This window comes from Ranitomeya imitator, chromosome 1 (assembly GCF_032444005.1).
Source record: "Ranitomeya imitator isolate aRanImi1 chromosome 1, aRanImi1.pri, whole genome shotgun sequence".
In the NCBI taxonomy this organism is placed as follows: Eukaryota; Metazoa; Chordata; class Amphibia; order Anura; family Dendrobatidae; genus Ranitomeya; species Ranitomeya imitator.
Window position 1 is genome coordinate 413131901 of NC_091282.1, and position 23703 is coordinate 413155603.

At 40.8% G+C, this 23703-nt stretch overlaps 1 protein-coding gene across 3 annotated transcripts in view; it reads right to left on the reverse strand.

Moving 5' to 3' along the window:
• Positions 1-713: 713 nt before the first annotated feature.
• LOC138674991 (transducin-like enhancer protein 4) overlaps positions 714-23703 on the reverse strand; it is a 160586-nt gene continuing 137596 nt past the window's right edge. For all 3 annotated transcript variants that reach the window (XM_069762901.1, XM_069762894.1, XM_069762910.1), the window contains 5 exons: positions 20947-21094; positions 20252-20402; positions 18174-18250; positions 15147-15621; positions 714-1479 (listed from right to left, as the gene is read on the reverse strand). In XM_069762901.1, coding sequence (XP_069619002.1) covers positions 15514-15621; positions 18174-18250; positions 20252-20402; positions 20947-21094 — 484 coding nt within the window. In that variant the 3' untranslated portion in view covers positions 714-1479; positions 15147-15513. The remainder of the gene's footprint in view (positions 1480-15146; positions 15622-18173; positions 18251-20251; positions 20403-20946; positions 21095-23703) is intronic.

The following is a 23703-nucleotide window of genomic DNA, read 5'->3' on the forward strand; positions in this document are numbered from 1 at the left end:
GAACCAAATAAACCAAATTATTTGGTACGTCTCTTTTAGGGAACACAGGGTTGATTTAGGGCAACTAGGGCCAGTTGTCGAGGAGCGGGGGCGCCTACCGCAGAAACTTAGGGTGCCAACCTCCGCTGTCAGGTAGGGACCAGTAATAGGGCACCTGACAGGGTAAGTTAGTTTGTATTTGGCTTTTTGAGCTGTATGTTTTATTTCTCTTAATACCGATGTTTCTTATATTGGAACAAACAGTTTTTAATTATTAAAAGTTATATTTTAGGGATCCTTGTTGTGTTTGGCTTTTTGGTACTTTGTTTGAGCTCACTGAGAAAAGAGCTTTTCAGCACGATTAAGAAATCTACATAATTTGGTAACAGCATTTTGGCTAGGGAAGCAATTGTATTATGTGAAGCGAGTGGATTCAGTTTCTCGTTGACGTATGCCTTCTGTCACACAATGTTTTAAGCTACTTTAACAATTTAGAATGATTGGGTTTTGCAGTGTCCAGATGGACTAATGATGCAGCCCAATTAAAAAATTAAGACCAAAATTTCCCCGGGAGAAGATCCAGATAACGTCAAATGAAAAAAGTGCAATTAGTGAGGATTAATGGGAGACTCTTCCAATACTGCTAAATGTCATATGGACAGTGTAATATCCAGTTGTAGGGAGGTTATACATATAATCATTTCTGTTAAGAAACAAACACTCCGACACATAAATGTAGAAGTTACTTAAGTTTAATGCTTAAAAGTCTGAATGCACAAACAATCTAGTATTATATATGTACTTATGGTCAACAATGTCATATAATTCTGTACAATGACACAATTTAGTATCAAAATCTTTCTACACTGTAGATTATTACGAAACTGTTAATGACATCAAACACTGTGTACTTAAAACACCATTTTTGCTACCACATTTTTTTGTAAGTTCAGTAAAACAGTCCAACTTTTCAGTATTGATTTGTTTCTAGTAGGAAATTAAGTATTTTCTACGTATACGATAAGATTTATCTACAATGTCCTTTTGATTTTGATCCATAGCAGCAAAGGCACTGTACATCAGCAGATCCACAGACTTTAAGAAATTTAAAGCATTTAAAATTAAAAAAAAAAAAAAAAAAAATAGAAAAAAAAAAATTTAAAATACAAAAGAATCACATATTAAACAGCAACGATGACATTAAAGGGTAAAATTATTGTCTGAGGCATGGCGGCTCAGTTTGCCTCGGGCTTGGGACGTTCTGAAAAACGGAGGTCCTGAAAAGAAGGTCTTGTCTGCGCAGAGGTTACATTCGTTTGCATCTCCTTGTTATGCCACCAGTTGTTGGTTGCCGTGAAGCAGATGATGAGAATGATCCCTTTGGGTTTGCTGTGGCACATCTCATTCAGTGAACCAGCATTGACGGAGTTAATTCCTGTGTAAACTGTGCATTTCATATGCGTCCAGGAGGGAATTGCTTGGGTAAAGTTGGGATTTTATCTGTATATAAAAAAAAAAAAAAAAAAAGAAAAATACGGTTACAATTTCTCAATTTATTTCGTCACCCGGCAACACAGCAGTTTGCGCATGTCTTGACACCCTCAGTACAATAATACTTATTTGGAGAGGTTGTCTAGTTCACGAGACCCTTTTTTAAAGCTCGATTAGGTCATTCTGAATCTATAGAGAAGAGATCGTCTTGTTGGCCACGTGATTAGGTCGCCTTAACATATAGTCATAAAATGTTAATGGTGATTAACAATATCACGCTTAAAACAGCGGAACATGCGAGTACAACAGAACTACAATGAACGCAAATGTGCTAGCCAGATCTTTAGTCCAGTAGAAGAATTAAAAAGATTGTTCCAGGACCAAAACACATTGGTACAAGCACTCTGGAAAGTCCTTTTTATCCAAAAAATGGCTGGGATACTTGTCAGTATTCATCATTCCTGTCACATGGCATTGAGTAGTAGTGGTTTTCTAAGACAAGGATTCACAAGATCTAGTTCATTCCCATTTTCGTACACTGGTTCATTCCTATTTTCTTAGGCCCAACTGATAAAGAACCCCAGGTTTGGTCTGCAATGGGCACTCTATGGCCCAGATTCATAAAACAAAGCGTAAAAGCTGTGAAAAGTTCCAAACATTTTGTCATTTTCATGCCCGTTTTTCCCAGCTCTGTTGAAATGAGCAGGGCTGGAGGACAAGGGCGCGATGCCACAGATCATTTAACCCCTTCCCAACATGCTCATTTAATCACTTCCTGCAAAACGGCATAAATATATGGTAGTGATCGCGCTGAGCGCCACTGCGATCAACTGCAGGCATCAGCTCTAAATGAGAGCTGACACGCGGCAGCAACGTCCACGATCGGTGCTAGCGCCGATTGCAGGCGTTTAACCCCACTGATGCTGCTGTCAATAGTGACAGCAGCGACATCTAAAAGGCATTGCAGAGGGAGTGAGCTCCCTTTCTGCTCTCATCTCCGAAAGATTGCTCACAACAGGAGCTGACATGCATCCTCTGTGTGACAGTATCCGATCTAATATGCTCTGCAATGCCAAAGATCAGAGATCTATCATGATAAAGTTGATGTCACAATGTGAAAAAGGAAAAAAAACTAAAATTAAAATTGTAAACACACACATTATTATATATATATATATATATATATATATATATATATATATATATATATATATATATTTATATTCACACAGCATACACTCGAGTATACGCCGACCCGAGTATAAGCCAAGACTCCTAATTTTGCCACAAAAAAACTGGGAAAACTTAATGACTCGAGTATAAGCCTACGGTGGGAAATGCAGCAGCTACCAGTAAATGTCAAAAATAAAAATAGATATCAATAAAAGTAAAATTAATTGAGACATCAGTAGGTTAAGTGTTTTTGAATATCCATATTGAATCAGGAGCCCCATATAATGCTCCATACAGTTTATGATGGGCCCTATAAGATGCTCCATAATAAAATATGCCCCATATAATGCTGCACAAATGTTGATTATGACCCCAGAAGATGCTCCATACAGACATTTGCTGATTATGGCCCATAAGATTCTCCATAGAGATATTTGCCCCATATAATGCTGCACATGGCCCCATAGAGATATTTGCCCCATATAATGCTGCACATGGCCCCATAGAGATATTTGCCCCATGCAATGCTGTACAAATGTTGATTATGAACCCAAAAGATGCTACAAAGATGTACCAGACATTTGCCCCATCCAATGCTCCACAAATGCTGATTATGGCCCCATAAGATGCTCCATAGACACATTTGCCCCATAAAATGCTCCACAAATGCTGATTATGGCCCATAAGAAGCTCCATAGAGACATTTGCCTCATTTAATGCTGCACATGGCCCCACACAGATATTTGCCCCCTATAATGCTGCACATGGCCCCATACAGATATTTCCCCCATATAATTCTACACATGGCCCCATACAGATATTTGCCCCATAAAATGCTGCACATGACCCCATAAAATGCTCCATAGATATTTGCCCCAAATAATGCTGCACATGGCCCCACAGAGATATTTGCCCCAAATAATGCTGCACATGGCCCCATAAGATGCTCCAGATATTTACCCCATATAATGCTGTACATGGCCCCATACAGATATTTGCCCCATATAATGCTGCACATGGCCCCATACAGATATTTGCCCCACATAACGCTGCACATGGCCCCATAACATGCTCCATACAGATATTTGCCCCATATAATGCTGTAGATGGCCCCATACAGATATTTGCCCCATATAATGCTGCACATGGCCCCATACAGATATTTGCCCCACGTAACGCTGCACATGGCCCCATAAGATGCTCCATACAGACATTTGCCCCATGTGCTGTTGCTGCGATTAAAAAAAAAATCTCACCTCTCAGGCCCCCGGGCACTTGCTATATTAACCTGCTCCCCGTTCCACCATCGGCGCCACTGTGTCTTTCGTGTCCTCTGCACTGACGTTCAGGCAGAGGGCGGCGCACACTAATTGCGTCACCGCGCCCTCTGACCTGAGCGTCACTGCAGAGGACGGGGAAGATGCAGCGGCGGCCGTCGGTGGAACGGGAACAAGTGAATATCGCGCACTGCGTTATACTCACCTGCTCCTGGTGCGGTGCAGTCCCTGGTTTTCCGGGTGCCAGCAGCTTCTTCCTGTAGTGAGCGGTCACATGATACCGCTCATTACAGTAATGAATATGCGGCTCCACCCCTATGGGAGTGGAGTCGGGTCCATATTCATTACTGTAATGAGCGGTACCATGTGACTGCTCACTACAGGAAGAAGCTCTCAGCGCCCAGAGAACCAGGGACGTGCAGGGACCGTGCCAGGAGCAGGTGAGTATTATTACACACCTGCCTAACCCGGGGTATGACTCGAGAATAAGTCGAGGGGGACAATTTCAGACTAAAAAAATGGTGTGAAATTCTCAGCTTATACTCGAGTATATATATACACACACACACACATTCCAACAAATACATTTATGTAAAAACAAGACTAAAACAACAACAAAAGTACACATTCGGTATCGACGTGTCCAGAACGACCTGATATATAGAACGGTCCCAATAATTAACCCCTTCAGTAAACACCATTAAAAAAAAAAAGTGGAATAAAAAGTAAAAAGACGAATGTAAATAAAAATGATATCTCTGAAAAAGTCATCTTACCCCGCAAAAAAAAATGCAGTCATAGACCTCAGTCAGAGGATAAATAAAAGTTATAGCTCTCAGAACAAAGCGATGCAAAAATATATTTTTCTCTCTATAAAACAGTTTTTGTGTAAAAACGTCAAAACATAAAAAAAATATATAAATGTGGTATTGCTGTATTCATACTGACCCGAAGAATAATGCTGCTTTCTCAATTTTACCACATAGAACGGCATAAAAAAAAAAGTAAATTAAAAAAAAAAAAAAAATCAGGAATTGCTGGTTTTTGTTCATTCTGCCTCCCAATAATAGGAAAAGAAAATGCTAAAAAAAAAAATCTCATGTGCCCAAAAATGGCACCAATAAAAACTTCAACTCGATCCAATACAAGAAATGAGGGCACTCATCAGTCTTCACCGTGATTCGTACTTTATTAATAGATACAACTTGTTAAAAATCCATGGCCGGAGTTGAATGAGCCGTAGCTCGTGTGAGCAGGGGGGGGTCAGGACGACGATCGTTTCGCGCTGTGCTTGCGCTTCAACAGGTCAGTTTGTGGCAAGATCAGGTGGCGGAAATATAGTGCCGAACCCGATACCTCCCCCTCCACATTCCCTGAACCCTCCCACAACTAAAACACAATCATATAAAAGCACACTTAAAAACAACTGTAACAGTATGACAAAAGAACAGAATAATTACATATGGCTTATACATATTACTAATGCTGACTGGTATCGCAAAGATAATAATAAAAAAAAAAAAATTCTCTCTTTCCTTCCTTTTTTTTTTTTTTTTTCCTTTCCCTTTCCCTTTCTCTCCTTCACATTTTCGTAGGAGTCATAAAGATCAATCTAACATATTTTAATCCAAAATCAGAGAACTAATCTGTCACAAAAATATTCTCTGATCGTCGTCCTGACCCCCCCTGCTCACACGAGCTACGGCTCATTCAACTCCGGCCATGGATTTTTAACAAGTTGTATCTATTAATAAAGTACGAATCACGGTGAAGACTGGTGAGTGCCCTCATTTCTTGTATTGGATCGTATTGAACACTGTTTTTTCTGAGGAGCACCCGAAGTCAGGATTCGTTGGAGTTGTGCTTCTATTTGTCGGATCTGTTGACACAGCCTGTCAGATGTTTTAAGCCATCGAGGATAGTGCCGCTCGGCGTGTTGTTTCTCTGGCTCTTGTTGTATTTTAAAAACTTCAACTCATTCCGCAAAAAACAAGCTGTCACATGACTGTCAGCTGAACTATGGAAAAACTATAGCTCTCAAAATATGGGGATACAAAAACTAGTTTTTGCAATAAAAAAAAACGTCTCTTAAGAGTGTGGTCGCAGCCAAACATAAAACATTATATAAATCCGGTATCGCTGTAATTGTACTGACCACAAGAATAAAACTGCACGAGGAACAGTGCAAAAAATAAATAGAACCAATTGTTCACCTGCTGTTGATTTTTTCTTTCAGCCTTCCAAAGATCGAAGTAAGGCTCCTCGCTCATTTATCCTGCGCTCTAAGCAGAGACCTTACACTAGGGTTTCCGTGCAAATCTCTGAAATACACGATTCAGTCAGAACCCCCGATGCAAGATTACCTAGAATGAGGCAAATGGAGGCACTGTGGATGCCGTCTGACCTGTGATCGTCTTTTCAGGCAAGCATAAAAGCGCAGTCAGCCACAGTATTGTGCACTTCTGAAAAGCTCACTGCTGAACAGAGGACAGACGGAGTCCAGAGTAACTCTGCTGCTTCTTAATAGTGACTGCCTGCCTTATGGGTTTCATTTTAATCATGGCACTCCGAGATTTGCATGGAAACCCCAATATAAGTAGTTAGCGCAGAGCGCCACATAAATGTGATCCCAAATGTTATGCAAAATGTTCCCAATAAAAGCTTCAAATCAATCCACAAAAAAAAAAAAGAAGCAAATCCCCACCCATGTCCATCATCTGTTAACGGAAATAAAGGCTTCCACGTTACTGGTAGCACAAAGGCTCGGAAAAAGCTCCATGCTCCTCACCCTTCAGCAAATTCTGGGCTCCAAAATCCAAATGCCCCCTCCTTTCTGAGCCCCACAGTGTGCCTAAACCACATTTATCTTCCATGTTTGGCATTTCTGTAGCGAAGACAGCCCGTCTAATTTATGGGGTGTGTCTCCAGAAGCATGAGCTGGGCATAACATATTGGTGACTACAACGTACTGGTCACTACAATGGCAGTTTACAATTTTCACTCAGCAACATCCATTGCTGCTTGTTTCTGGAAAACACCCATGGAATCAAAATTGTCACTACATCTGTAGATAAAATCCCAAAGGGGTATAATTTATAAAATGGGGTCACTTAAGGGGGGATTCTGCTCTTATACCACTTAGGAGCTCTATATAAAGTCTAAAAACTATTCTAGGAAAAGCTGCGCGCCAGGAGGCAAGTAACGTTCTGTCCCTCACGAGTCTCGCCATATGACTAAGCAGTACTGTACCACCACAAATGGGGTATTTTTACATTCAACAGAAATTGTGCGACAAATTTTGGTGCCATTTTTACCCATTTTACCATTGTAAAAATGTAAAATCTGGGGATAAAACAAAATTTTGGTGGTAAAAATGTAATTATTTTTTCTTCACTGTCCAATCGTATAAAATTCTGTGGTGTCAATATGATCACTGCACCCCTAGATGAATACATTGAGAGGTGTAGTTTGTAAAATGGGGTCACTTGTGGGGGAAGGGGTGGTTTCTGCGGTTTTGGGGACGTCAGGGGCTCTACCAATGTGACATGGCACCCTCAAATCAATCCAGCAAAATCTGGACTCCAAAATGGCGCATCTAAACTTCTGAGCTTTGCATTGTGCCTTAAAAGTGTTTTTCAATCACATATGGGGTCCATTTTCTGATGCTATCCCTGTGAAAATGATACAAAAATTGAAGCTAAAAACACTTGTGGGAGAAATATATATTTTTCTCATTTTCACAGATCAACGTTGGAAGATTCTGTGAAGCACCTGTGGGTTCAAGATGCTCACCACACATTTAGGTAAATTCCTTGAGGGGTCTAGTTTACAAAGTGGGGTTACTTGTGGGGGATTTCCACTGTTTAGGCACATCAGGGGCTCTCCAACTGTGACATGACACCTGCAGAACACTCCTTCAAAATCTGTGTTTCGAAACGTCACTCCATCCTTTCTGAGCCCTGCCTTTCGCCCAAACCGTATCGGCGTAGTCAGGAGAAATTACTTAACTAATTGTATGGTGCATTTGTATGGTGTGATTTTAGATTTTCATGGCTCAACCTTATAAACATAAGATAAGTTCCTTAAAGGGTCTAGTTTCCAAAATGGGGTCACTTGTAGGGATGGTTTCCACTCTTTAGGCACATCAGGGGCTCTCTAAACGAGACAAGGCGTCCGTTAAGAATTCCTGCAAATTTTGCATTCAAAAAGTAAAATGGTGCTCCTTCCCTTCCGAGCTCTGCCGTTAATGGAGCAAGATTCCTGGTGTAGTGCACAGCACTCGTCAGACAAATGGCAAGTTGTGAATCAGGAGCATCAGACTTACCATGAAGCCACATCAAAACTGTTCTTGATGAATTGATGAAAAAGACTTCAGTCAAAATGCATAACCGTTCCATGAAACCAGTCACATAATTAGGGATGCATCAATGCGAGACTGGCTCCTGTATTACAAATGTTATGTTTTACTCTGAAACATTGTTGCATTGCAGAAAAAACAGTAAAAAGCATGACCAAGGAGGAGATGTCTTGTCCAAGGTGTCCCTGCTAGTGATAAGTGAGCATGCTCAGGTGTTATCCGAGTATCATGGGTGCTCAAGTAATACAGGTATGTTCGAGTCCCTGCAGCTGCATGAATCGCGGCTGTTAGACAGCCGCAACACATGATGGCCTAACAAACCGGGAATCATTAATCAAGCACCTACGATGCTCCGATAAAACCAGGTAACGCTTTATTCGAGCAAGCTCGCTCATCACTAGTCTCTGCCTAATTCTCACTGCGCGCTCCCCATTTGTGTTCAGGGAAAGACATGTCAGTCTGGCGAAGAGGGCAGAAACCTATCACGTAAGACTTGTCCACTCAGAGGACAGATTCATCAACATTGGCATTAAGTTGCATTGACATCAGTCATGATTAACTGTGCACTGCAATAAACTCTGCCTGCCAAATTCATTTCAAGGCAAGTGCACCCTTTACCTGCTGCATGCCACCTCCAGAAAGATTAGTACAGTCAGTAATGGGAATACTATTCGGGATAAATGTATACCACATTGGTGTTGTACGTTATCATGAATTGGTCAACTGGTGTTCCATCATACACCATTCCTCTGCATGTCTACTACTTTTGTAAAAGTGGGCGGATCTAGCCTGGCAGGGGCGTAACTACAACAGGTGCAGTGGTTGCAATCGCACCCGGGCCCTGGAGCCTAGGGGGCCCTAAAAGTCCCTTTGGCCTACAGAAAAAGACTATTGCTATTTAAGATTTAAAATATTTGGGGGCCCCGTTGGAGCTTTTGCATCGGGGTCCAAGAGTTTCAAGTTACGCCACTGTAGCCTGGGGTGATGTAAAAATGCCAAGAGTAACTTCGAGTCGAACAACAATTTTGTGAAATATCAAGGTGTTTTATAGCAGAATTCTGACAAAAATATCTTGATGAACCAGACCCTATAAGTTTGCAATGCAGGAGTCAGGCCCCTGATACATGCTGTTCGTGGTCCAGGCAGAATAAAGCACATGACTGGTTTCTTCAACTATATTTACAGAAATCATGTTATATTTGGAGCCAATATGGAAACTTGTAAACAAAACGTAGAAAAAAAGCTGACCGCACCACCAAAATTGCACGCTGTGAACACTCTAGCTAATCGGCTCCAGCTGGCCCGCTGATCTCGGGTGCTTGAACCAGTGAAAAAATGCTAGCAACAATCAGACCAAGAAAGAAAAGCAGCAGCTCTCACCAATCTTCAGTGCAGGTATTTCTTCATTACATAAATCTTCACGGCACGGGGGTGTATGTACAGAGGAATGTGATAGCTTGAACGACGGCCGTTTCGCGCCGGTCTGGCGCTTCAACGGGCGCGAAACGGCCGTCGTTCAAGCTATCACATTCCTCTGTACATACACCCCCGTGCCGTGAAGATTTATGTAATAAAGAAATACCTGCACTGAAGATTGGTGAGTGCTGCCGCTTTTCTTTCTTGGTCCAATATGGAAACTTGACTTATCAGTTTAGGAAAGCCTTGTGCACTAAATTTAACTTATGTGAAATATGTCCCATCGTTTTGGGACATATTTCCCAACTTAATTTACTGTATAAGATGTGTATTTTTCATTAAAGGAAAGCTTGATTTCTATTTGCTATTTTTTAAAGCTAAATTGAAGACTGAGGGCAGTGGCTTATTGCACGATAACGGATAGATGGGAGCTAGTTAGGGCAATGCTGACAACCAGCGAATATACTGTGACACAGGCCAGAAATGACTGAATATTTACATAATTGTAGCCTAGCGCGCCGCTCATGTTTTGGAAATACAACAAAACACAGTACCAATCTGACAAGCGTGGCATGGCTGAAATGTGGCCTTTGTGCGATCGCCGCCCCTGCTGGCCTCTAATCCGCAGTAATAACCAGTATGAGAATCTTTCATCACAGCAGTGGTTTGTCCAGCTGCAGAGAGAATGGGCCAGAGGGGAATTTGTGGTGGTTAGCTGGGAGGAAGAAGGTCACAAGTTGGAACTATTGTCTGATACTAATATAATCCTATTATTTTCTTCTATGAACTTTAAACATTTTCGACAGTGGGAACTGTTTGGTCATGGTTTCAATGCTCTCCCATCCTAAAAATCAGTGCTTAAACTTTGATATAATTACAGATTTAGGAGATCTTTCGTTCGCTTGCCGCTGTTAATACCCAATTTCTGGCTTATGTAAAACAATAAGCTTTCTACTTAATGGCTTGCTAGTGCCATCATGGTTCAGTTAGTAATGTAAGAACATATTTTCATCTTTGGTTTTATTAAAGGGGTTGTCTGGGGAAAATAAGTTATCACCTATGCACTGGACAGGTGGATAAATTGTTGATCGGTACGAGTTTGACCGATCGGCAAAATGGGGTATCTTCTAGCTCTATTAGAATGGAGCTGAAGTGTGTATGCTCATCCACCACTCCATTCATTCCCTATTTATTCCCGCTACACTAGGCTTTTCCTGGCAGCCCCATAGAAAATTATGGGTTCGCGGTCGGCACTATTTGTTAAGGAGGATAAAAATTCCCCGATCTGCGATCAAAAGCAGCTAATTATCCCCGAACCCAGGGATAGTTGATTACTGGTTTTCACTATGCAACTCCATGTAAAATATCTGTTCACATATTTATCTTTGCTATACAGGTATTTTAATATAGGAAGTGCAGTTGACATTTTCTAGAAAGTGAACTACCGCAAAAAAAAAACAAACAAAAAAAAAAAAACTTTGTGTGTACGTATATCTTACATGGTGCCCAATAGGTGCCCTACACCACCGAGTGCTTATAAAGGCGTACACTGGGACCGTGACAGAAAGTTGTGAAAAAAAATCTGATGGACCAGAGCCTTATGGTTGTGGGATCCCTTATTATAGGCAGTTTATGGTACATAATATGCATTCAATACATTGTGTAATATGGGGTCGATATAGACAGTCTCCTCTTTTTAAAATGATCCACAGAATTGTGACCTGCCATCTGATTCATAGACCATCAGGCTGTGATTCATACTTCCTGCAGTTTGGGTACTAAAGGGGAACACGTCTATCCTCGAGGAGAATGCCAAGCCGAAGACTTATTGCCCGTGCCATGCTCCTCTGGAAATTTACATCTGCAAATAGCCTCTACAAAAAGGAAAAGGATGGGAACAATAGTGCCTTCTATTGGATTTAGAAATCCCAAAGTTTAATATCGACCCTTTAACGAACCTTGCCATAATGACTTTGAATAAAGAGCCAAAACAGAAACTCTAATTGCAGACACTTATTTTGGGGTATTTACTCGTCCTTCACTCACCACAAGGAGACACATTCCCCCTTGGGGCACCTGTTAGAGGCCGCTCACCTAACCTAATCAGATATCCTGCTTTGCACTGAGATGGGGCAAACATCCCGAAACATGTTTCTGCAAATGGAGATTCTCTTTTGCCTTCATATCCTTAGGCTATGTGCACATGCTGCAGAATATGCTGCGGATCCAAAGCGGATTGGCAGTTTTCCAAGAGTTCACGGTACCATGTAAACCTATGGAAAATAAAATCAGCAGTGCACATGCTGCGGAAAAAAAACGGGCGGAAACGTAGCGTTGTTTATTCCGCAGCATGTCAATTCTTTGTGCGGATTCCGCAGCGGTTTACACCTGCTCCATAATAGGAATCCGCACAAAAACCGCGGTAATTCCGCAGTAAGAATTTCATGCGGATTTACCAAAATCAGTGCGGAAAAATCCGCACACCAATCCGCAACGAGCCTTAGTCATGCAACTTATTACTAAAGTTTTAGTCCACTTCCACTCTGAAGAGGCAATTTGCATATCAGAGACTAGCTGCAAGAGTACAGCCAAGTATAGTTTTCTCAGAGGAAACAATATCCAGCTGTGGACCATAGACAAGACAATACTAGCCCGACTCTTCTGCTGACTGACACGTCTCCAGCTATGAGAGCGACCTGTCAATTACCTGCAGCCGCACTGGGGAAAGCTGTCTGGGGTTGGATTGGTCACATCTTTAAACTAGAATTTCTCTGAAATGTCAGTGTTTCAGATAAATATGTACCCAGCTCCCTTTAAATTTATAATTTCATGTATATTAAAGGTAATACATATCTAAAATGAGAGCATTTATTAGATAATCACTTTACAGTAACTCCAAAACATGCATAGACAGATAACTATCCCATGGAGATGTATTCTGGTTCTCAGCTCACAAAGCTTATTTACTGGATAATGAAATGTTCATATACTCTGTATTACAACTCGTACAGTTTCCACGATATCTGTCTGATAGGAAACCTTCATTGCTTCCATGAAATGGACATGTGATGATCACAGAGAGGCACGGCTTTGGTACAGCAGAGCTCTGATGACTGCAGTCTAACGGGCCGTCACCACGTGACCAGGACAGATATTCATCCTCTGGATGCCAATAATTAAGGAATACAAGCAAAGATCTATTCATTATGCAACAAATATATGCTTTATTTAATACCCCTTTAAAATGAAAGCTCAGATCTGTGTGGGGCAATTAAAGATAATGCCAATCATTATAGCTGATGCAAAGGGAGATATGTCAGGTTTTTAGATCTAAACGCATTTATCTGAAGACTTTTATACGTTCAGAGCAATACAATATTTACAAAAGGCCTCATATCCAAGCAGCATCTAAGGACTGAAAATGGTGGAATCGCTACGTTACAAGCACTGGAACGGCTTTGATGTTTCATTCCCTCTCATTTACCACTAATAAGGATGGTGCCTTCTAAATACATTAACGGTTTGGCATCTGCTTCAACGTAAAGTTTAATAAGCCAGAAAAGTCCATAAAAACAGTAAGCTGGTGGCAGAATGTATACATGGATGTAATAAGCCCTGCAGCTACAGACGTGGGGAGGGTTACATGCATGCCGCAGAAACGCATTTCGATCTTAGATGGAGGAAACACTTCAATCCTCATTATAGAAACTTCTGCGGAAAAATGGAGTTATTGCCCACTGCAACCAACGAGACCATTATCCATTTTTTAACTAGTATAGGAAAGTGAGCATACAGAATGTAACTTGCAACATAATTGCTGTTTAATTACCGTTGAGGAAATGTCTTCAAATAAATAACCTTTGTCAAGGGTGCCAAAATGGAGCACACCAGGTGAGTAAACAGCATATATCACAAGTTATGTACCGTATGTTATGTCATCCGCTTAAACTTGGAAACGTTCTCATATCTTGTGCCCTACACTGGTCATCGCATCAGGGTTTCCATCAAAATCCCGGAATTGAGGTTGAGATGGAACCCTGGAGAGAGCCATTAAGTATAATCCGGTAGATCCAGTCACTTTGGGCTCTTTTCTAGCTCAATGGCTCAGGTGGAAAGTTCTTTCTAAATCTTGGCTCTCTAGGATTTTTGAAGAAAATCGGTAAGGAGGTTGTTCCAAACATCTTGAAGAACTAAACACGTATCTTCTGTGGAAGAATGCTTCAGCAAATCCTTGGGTCTCTTCATGTAATTCCATATAGACATGAAGATATTGAGATCATCGCTGTGTGGGAGTCACAACATCACTTGAAGGACTCCTCAAAATATTTCTTAATGACATTGCTTGTACGTTTGGGGTCATTGTCCTGCCCCAGAATACATTGGGAGACATCCATCATGCAATACAATCAAGGAGGCAACTGATTAAGTATCTGCCTGTATTTCTCAATCATTATTCCTGACAAAATTCCCAACTTCATTTGCGGAAATTAAGCCCCAATCTTGCAAACAACCTCCATCAAGGTTCACTATAGCCTGCAGACATTCATCATTTTAGCCTTTTCTAGCCCTTCTGTTACAGCCTAATATTTAATATTTTGACTCAATAGTCAAGAATACTTGCTGCCATTGTTTGTCATCCCAGTTCTAAGTTTTCATGTAGTCGAGTTACTTGGCCTTGATTCCAAGTTATGGTTTTTTGGATGCAATTTTTCTATTAAGACCTCATCTGGCCAGACTTCTCCAAACAGTAGCTGGATATTGCTATGTCCCACTGGATGCTGCCAGTTCTGAGCTGATGGCACTGCTGGACATCAAGGGGAACGAAGCATGATGCTTTTTTCATCTGCTGCCCTTAAGTTTCCTTGGTTGACCACTTTATACGGTTCTTAACATTGTCCTTTTCTTGGTACTTCTTCTAAAGAGCTTGAAGATGCACAACTTGAAACCACAGAATGGTTTGACATTTTTGGCCTGGGAGAGACCTTGCTGATGCAGTATAATTAATATGTGTATTATTGCTGTTCACGCTTTTGCAATGGTGTATGACCTGTGACATGAAAGAAGGACAAGGAGCCCTGGAAGTAATGACCAGTACCCACACAAAGCAATAATCTAAACAGCTACATTGACTAGGATTACATGAAGAGAAAAGGATTTGCTCAAGCCTTTATCAACAGAAAAGTTCCTTCAAAAACGGTGTTCAAGCATACCTAGAAAAATAGAAGCCATTTTGGAGGCAAAGGTTAAACATTGCCCTGTGGCAGATTTTGACGAGTCTGTTTGGATAATATAATATTTATTCCGTTTAAGACAAAGCCAATTTGTATAAGAATTCCCAAATTGGGAAACAGAGGAAAAGAAAAATATAAGAAATGCACTTTCAGACAATAATGCAATGGGTACGCTACAATTTTACAATATCTAATAGTGTAATGTTTTAAAAACAAACCCACCTTAATTTCCATGGCTGGTAAAGGCTCATTTTCTTAAGTCAGTTCATTTTTTTTTCTTTTGTACAAAGTCTTCTTTACAGAAAATAAATATGATACAGCTATAATACATAATCCGTGAACGAGTCTGACGTATAGAATAAATGTTCTTTTTTCTGAGCGTCTTCCACCTGCACATCATCTGGAGATTTGGTTTCAAGTTCCTAGTAAGCATTTACGACAAAATGGAGGAGCGCATTTGGCAAAGAAAATTTAACAACTTGCTGAGGTGGACACTACAGGCCCTTGATTCCGGAAAGGAGGAAAGAAAAAAAAAAAATGACAGAAAAGTGCTACTAGTAGGCGTCTCATTGGCAGTTGGAATATGTCCCTAATAAATAACTTCATAGACTGTGGCCTTCTTGTCCCCTGATCCAGTGACAATGTATTTGTCATCCACAGAGATGTCACAGCTCAGCACAGAAGAGGATTCTTTGGACTGTGGGAAAATATAAACAGCAGTGAAAAAACTGGTGCTTCCAAGAAATATGGAAAAAAAAATGCAGACAGATCCATTCCTCAGTCAAATTTATTTGCTAGGTGTGTAATTATCCTTTATTCCAACATTGTGTAATAATCTAGCTTCATTTAGTTCCTTCCCAGCTATAGAAAACTAACTTTTGAAGGATAAATTATGTAAAGGAGAAAAAAAGAAACCAATATATCAGGCCTTCACCGATCTAAAATGATCATCTATCCACAGGAAAGATGATAACTTCTGGATACTGAAATACCTCTTTAAAGGGGTTGTCCGGTCTAAATAGATAAATCTATACACACACAATTAGACATTAAAGACATGCTATAGATGGGTGGATGGGGTCCTTGCCCACTGAATGAAGATATAGGACAGATCAAGTAAAAAAAAATAATTGAATATCATATGTATAGCCTCCGCATTGAAAACAGATACACAAATGAACATAAGAGCCAAAAAAAAGTAAATGCCAAGCACACAGTTATAAATATTCAAAGGAAAAATAAATAAGGATGAACAGTGGTGTCATATACTAGTAAAAATGCACAGTGGCATTAGAAAGACCTCACCAATTAAAAAAAAAAAACACCCAAACAGCATTTCACATGAAGCTTAGTCAGGGGGGGTCAGACAAAGCTTAATGTGAAACACACATAATGCATCCCCCTGACGAAGCTTGATGCGAAACAAGGTACATTTTCTTTGATTGGGGAGGTCTCACTAATGACACTGCATTTTTACTATGCGACACCACGGTTTCATCCTTATTTTTTGTTTGAATATTTATAACTGTGTGGCATTTATTATTTTGGGCTCATATGTTTGTATGAATTTCAATGTGGGGACTGTAAATATGATATTCAATTATTTTTTGTCTACTCGATCTGTCTTACATTTTTATTGGGTGGATGGTGTCATTGCCCATTGATCTACAGTATGTTTTAATGTCTAACCTTGTAAGTTTATTATACTACTAGATGGTGGCCCAATTCGAACGCATCGGGTATTCTAGAATATGTATGTATATAGCAGCCACATAGTATATAGCACAGGCCACGACATATTCTTGAATACCCGATGCGTTAATACAGGCCACGCAGTATATAACAGTGGACACGCAGTATATAACACAGCCCAAACAGTATATAACACAGCCCACGAAGTATATAACATTGCCCACATAGTATATAACACTGGCCACGTAGTATATAGCAGCCATGTAGTATATAACGCAGCCCACGCAGTATATAACATTGCCCACATAGTATATAACACTGCACACATAGTAAATAGCAGCCATGGAGTATATAACGCAGCCCACGCAGTATATAACACTGCCCACGTAGTACATAGCAGCCATGTAGTATATAACACAGCCCACGTAGTATATAGCAATGTGGGCACTATATGTGTGGTTAAAAAAGATTTAAAATAAAAAATAAACATATACTCACCTTCCTAGGGCCCCTTTTAGTCCTGGCGGCTGTGTGCGGTGTACGCGGCAGCTTCTGGTCCCAGGGTTGGTATGAGCACAGGACCTGTGATGGCGTCGCGGTCACATGACCGTGACGTCATGGCAGGTCCATCTCGCATAGCATCCTTGGCACCGGAACCTGCCGCTTGCACTGCCGAGGACAGCGCGCACGTTGGAGGGTGAGAATAACACTTTTTTTTAATTATTATTTGTATCATTAGATATTTTTACTATTGATGCTGCAGACACAGCATTAATAGTAAAAAGTTGGTCACACAGGGTTAACAGCTGCGTTAATGGAGTGCGTTACACCGCGGCATAACGCGGTCCATTAACGCTGGCATTAACCCTGTGTGAGGGCTGACTGGAGGGGAGTATGGAGCGGGCACTGACTGCGGGTAGGAAGGAGCGGCCATTTTGCCGGCGGACTGTGCCCGTCGCTGATTGATCGTGGCAATGGTCGTGGGCGTTTTGCTACGACCAATCAGCGACTTGGATTTCCATGAGACAGAGGCCGCGACCAATGAATATCTGAGACAGACAGACAGACAGACAGGACAGACGGAAGTGACCCTTAGACAATTAGATAGTAGATTCTTTAAGTGCTGTCTAATACAAATTTCAATAAAACGCATACACTTTAAGATGTTGAGCTCTGCACACTTTTTATACAGGTTTTTTTATGATATAAAAATAGTACATGCTTTATGGTAAGAAACTCCACCGTTCTTGGCTAGCTTCTACTTTTCCTACCCCTCCAACTTTCTCTCTCACATGGAGTATTAGATTATTAGGAAAGCTTTGCTGTATCAGGTCTCGGGATTTTCTATTACAATCAGTTCATAAATAGCATAGACTTTATAACAAAAGGCAGCTGTGGAAAACTCTGAGCCTCTTCTATTCTTTGGCTGCCCCTTACATTCAACTTAGATTGTGTCATGTGTTTTTAACATTTTTATCAGATTTGTTATATATTTTATTAATAAATACTAATACAGCAGCCTCTGAAATGAAGAAAATGAAGAAAATGCAAAGTTACCTGGAATATACTGGCTCCGTAAGGTGTTCTCCAGGCATTAAGTAGGTTGTCCTTTCCAGTGCTCACAAACCATTTACCTAACATCAAAAAAATGTAACATTAAATTTTGTAGTGAAGACATGCAATCTTAAGTATTACTTTAATGTGGGTGTATGGACGATGCACTCCTAGAATTATAACACACCAACAAGTTCCTACTACTAGATCAATATAAATTTATATGTATAGAGCAAGATACGCATACATACAGTGCCTTGCGAAAGTACTCGGCCCCCTGGAACTTTGAAACCTTTTCCCACATATCATGCTCCAAACATAAAGATACCAAATGTAAATTTTTGATGAAGAATCAACAACAAGTGGAAAACAATTGTAAAGATGAACGAAATTTATTGGTTATTTTAAATTTTTGTGAAATTCAAAAACTGAAAAGTGGGGCGTGCAATATTATTCTTCCCCTTTAACTTAATACTTTGTTGCGCCACCTTTTGCTGCGATTACAGCTGCAAGTCGCTTGGGGTGTCTATATCAGTTTTGTTCATCGAGAGACTGAAATTCTTGCCCATTCTTCCCTGGTAAACAGCTTGAGCTCAGTGAGGTTTGATGGAGATCGTTTGTGAACACCAGTTTTCAGCTCTTTCCACAGATTCTCGATTGGATTGAGGTCTGGACTTTGACTTGGCCATTCTAACACCTGGATACGTTTATTTGTGAACCATTCCATTGTAGATTTTGCTTTATGTTTGGGATTATTGTCTTGTTGGAAGACAAATCTCCGTCCCAGTCTCAGGTCTTTTGCAGACTCTCAACAGGTTTTCTTCAAAAATGGTTCTGTATTTGGCTCCAGCTATCTTCCCATCAATTTTAACCATCTTCCCTGTCCCTGCTGAAGAAAAGCAGGCCACCACCATGTTTGACAGTGGGGATGGTGTGTTCAGGGTGATGAGCTGTGCTGCCTTTACGCCAAACATATCGTTTGGCATTGTTGTCAAAAAGTTTGATTTTGGTTTCATCTGACCATAGCACCTACTTCCACATGTTTGGTGTCTCCCCCAGGTGGCTTGTTGAAAACTTTAAATGACACCTTTTATGAATATCTTTGAGAAATGGCTTTCTTCTTGCCACTCTTCCATAAAGGCCAGATTTGTGCAGTGTACGACTGATTGTTGTCTTATGGACAGACTGTCCCACCTCAGCTGTAGATCTCTGCAGTTCATCCAGAGTGATCATGGGCTTTTTGGCTGCATCTCTGATCAGTCTTCTCCTTGTTTGAGATGAAAGTTTAGAGACGGTCTGGTCTTGGTAGATTTGCAGTGGTATGATATTCCTTCCATTTCAATATGATGGCTTGCACAGTGCTCCTTGGGATGTTTAAAGTTTTGGAAATAATTTTGTATCCAAATCCGGCTTTAAACTTCTCCACAACAGTATCACGGACCTGCCTGTTGTGTTCTTTGGTCTTCATGATGCTCTCTGTGCTTCAAACAGAACCCTGAGACTATCACAGAGCAGGTTCATTTATACTGAGACTTTATTACACACAGGTGGATTATATTTATCATCATTAGGCATTTAGGACAACACTGGATCATTCAGAGGTCCACAATGAACTTCTGGAGTGAGTTTGCTGCACTGAAAGTAATGGGGCCGAATAATATTGCACGCCCCACTTTTCAGTTTTTGATTTTCCACAAAAATTTAAAATAACCCATAAATTTCGTTCAACTTCACAATTGTGTTCCACTTGTTGTTGATTCTTCACCAAAAAATTACATTTGGTATCTTTATATCTGAAGCATGATATGTGGGAAAAGGTTGAAAAGTTCCAGGGGGCCGAATACTTTTGCAAGGCACTGTACATATCCTTAATTCATGGGACCATGATTGGTTAAAAGGACTTTTAAGGTAATTGTTAAAGAGCACTACATTGACCCATGGTAAGCTACGGTATCTTATCCACTGTAATCCTCTGAAAAATTAATGACCAAGAAATCAACCCTTTGGCATCAGCAGCCTACATACACTATGTAGGAGCATGCCCATGTAAATGGAACAATTCTAAAAGCAAAATGACCTACCGCAATGGGCAAACTTGAGGGAGAGTACACAGCTTTCATGAAGATGCAGCTGGTATTTGTCTGGCTTGGTGACATGCAAAACTTCAACATTGCTGTTCTCCATGCCTACTGCTAACCATTCACCAGTTGGACAGTACCCCAATGAGAAGATCTGAAAATACAGAAGTAAAAATCATAAGTTGACTTGGTAGTACAAAGTACATCACAGGTTAAAAACCCTACTTCTATCTACAGAGCCACTTTAGATTTACCAGCGAAAGGTTTGTAATACAAGTCTACTGCATTAAAGAGGGCCTTGTCTGCTCTCTGGAGAGCCTCTTTAAACCACTTATCATAATTTGATAGAATTCGTAAAATGAAAAACAAAAACCTTTCGCAAAGTACTAAACATTTACCAATCACGCATTAGTGCAGTTGACCCCTTTATACAATATTCCAATATAAAAAAGGGCAAAAAAAAAAAAAAGAACAAGTCATTGTAGCTATGGGGCTAAGAATTTACAGAAAGTCACCGCAAATCTGAAATCGGGTAAAAACGGTGTCCTTGGGGAGTTATCACTAAACTAAACTTTCTGAAGAAAGGAAGCTCTTTTAATGAAAATAAAGGAAGTCATTATAGAAAGCAAGGCGCGTGGAGAACATGAAAAAAGCTGCTGCAGAGTCAACCCTCCCTGTACATGGTGATGAGACTGTACCTGTGAAGTGAAGTCGTGTTGCTGGAGCTGTCGGCCTTCACGTAGATCCCAGGACCTCACGGTGTTGTCCAAACCTCCAGTCCAGAGCTTGGTACCATCATTAGAAATGTCAATACAGCTGGCTCCATCTGTGTGGCCCTGGAATTGCCTGATGATAGAAAACATAAAAAAAAGGCATATTCACCACGATGAATCACAAGAAGTACACAAAGATAAAGTCACATGTGCTGCAACAGAAACTGATTAGTATTATTAAAACGACTTTCCTAAACAACAAACAAGCTTGTCTCTTCGGGCCTGTCAAAACAAATGAGAAGATGTTGGAGCAGAATTTATACATAAAGACATTTCTCTCCTTCGAGTAGGTTTTAAGTTATTTCCAAAAATATCAGAACACGACATTTCTATTATTGCCAGAATACAATTTGCAACAATTAGGTCACCCAGGCAGTTATTGGAAACTGATGTATTAATAGTAGTGTATGCATTTCATAAAAAAGGGACTTCAAGTGGTGTAAAACGACAGGTAAAATCAAATGCACACAAAAACATATGGAAAAAAAATTAGACTATGAAATAGAATTACAGTATGTATTTTTAAGTACCATATTTCAGCATTCGTAAAATATGGATTTTTCATTTTTGGACCTAGAGCTCAGGCTCTTAAAACAGCAGAAAATGTAAGAGACTTGGGTCCTTTCTGTTATGTCTTTAGGTCCTGGCTTCACTTGCTTTTTTTTGGATTGAACATTGGGAGCTGCCTTCATTTTGGCCAGGAATTCCTCCTGTCTGTCTTAGGCCGTGATCACACATGCGAGAAACACGTCCGTGTCTCGCATGTGAAATCCAAGCTGTGGCGCCGGCATTGTGGAGCGGAGCGTGCGGCCGCATAGCAACACATGGAGCCGCACGCTCCGCTCTGGAGTGCCGGCGCCAGAGCTTGGATTTCACATGCGAGACACGGACGTGTTTCTCGCATGTGTGATCCCAGCCTTAGACCGCTTTTAATGAGAGCAGACCACAACTGGATCAGAATGAATTCTTGAGATTTATGCCCAGGAGAAGTCTGCTTAGTGTAGGGTCCACTATAAACATGTCACCTTGTCATTGGCAAGCAGATTTTCAAAGTTAAAGATATTTGGCTTTTGAGAGTAATGGAAAAGTTTCAGGTTGAACCTATAATGCACTTTAATCTTTTCAGGTGAATGTTATGTGTCGATCTCTAAACTTTTGAATGCACATGTACAACTGTTCAGTGTCTTAGGACTTTTTGCACAACTTGCTGTTCTCCAACAAAATTCACAACAGGCGTTTGATCCATCAATTGACCATTACATTTCGGGTTCAGTTAGAATTGGTATTTAAAACCGTCCTCTTCATCATGCTGTTCACATTTTGACATCATGAGACTAAGAAGACACCTAGCAATTGAACAAGAGTACCTCGCCAATAAGAGGCTTCAAGCAGGATGTTCCCAAAGAAAGTGGCCACAGAGCTTAGCGTGCCAGAATATCATCAGCAGGTGTCAACAGAGATACAGAGAGACTGTAAGAGTCACAGGCAGGCAGAGAAGTGGCTACAACCCATGCTGATAACCACTTCATTCTGAACAATGCTCTTCGGAACCGGATGTTGAACGTAAAACTACTCCTAGCACATTTAAGAGAGGTGAAAGGTACCCAAGTGACACGTCAGACCATTTGATACAGCTTACATCAGCGTGGTCAGAGTGCTAGATGAGCCGTATCTGACCACACCACCAGGCATAGGCATCATCGTCTTGCGTAGACAAGAGTATCTATGCTGGACGAGGGACCAGTTGGCCTCATTGCTGTTCACTGATGAAAGTCGACTGACGCTGACCAGAAATGATGGCGTCAACGATGTTGGAGACGTCGGAAAATGCTATGTATCAGACACTTGTCACCAAACAACTCTTTGGTGTGGGCATGAGTGTCTAGTCAATACAGATCTGCCCTACACTTTGTGAATGCTACTGGGACAAGTCTCTATTACTTGAATAACATCATTAATCCAGTCATTATGCCTCTGCATGAACAATGCAGGTCTAACTTCATCTTCATTGTCATCAATGCTCCAGCTAAGAGGTTGCATTCTTAAGGAACGGGTGCTGGAGACTGGGGTACCTCAAATGGAGTACACTTTCTCCACACCTGAATCACATAGGTTTTCTGTGGGATCAGCTGAGGCTTGTTAACTGTGTACCACAGAACCTCAATGACCTGAGGACCACCGTTGAAGAATTTTTACTTTTTATTTTCGAAGGGTAACAGGAAAAGATGAAACCTAAACATGGTGCGCAATATCTCCTGAGCATGCAGATAACCCATATGTGGGGAAAAACTACTGTTTGGGCACAATGCAGAGCTTGGAAGGGAAGGAGCACTACTTGAGGTTTTTGATAGTAAAATTTGATGGAATAATTTGCGGAGGCCATGTCGCATTTGGAGAGCCCCTGATCTGCCTTAACTGAGGAAAACCCCCACAAGTGACCCCATTTTGGAAACTACACCACTCAAGGAATTTATATAAATGTGTGGTGAACACCTTAAACCCACAGATGCTTCCAAGACTCTTACAATGCTGATCTGTGAAAATGAAAAAAAAATTCCCACATAAATGTTATTTAGCCCCAATTTTTCCCCCAAATTTTGCTGTGCAATTTCTTCTAAGAGTGCAGATCTTGAGGCACAGTGCAAATCTTAGAAGGTAAGTGCTACAAGGGCATAATCCCCC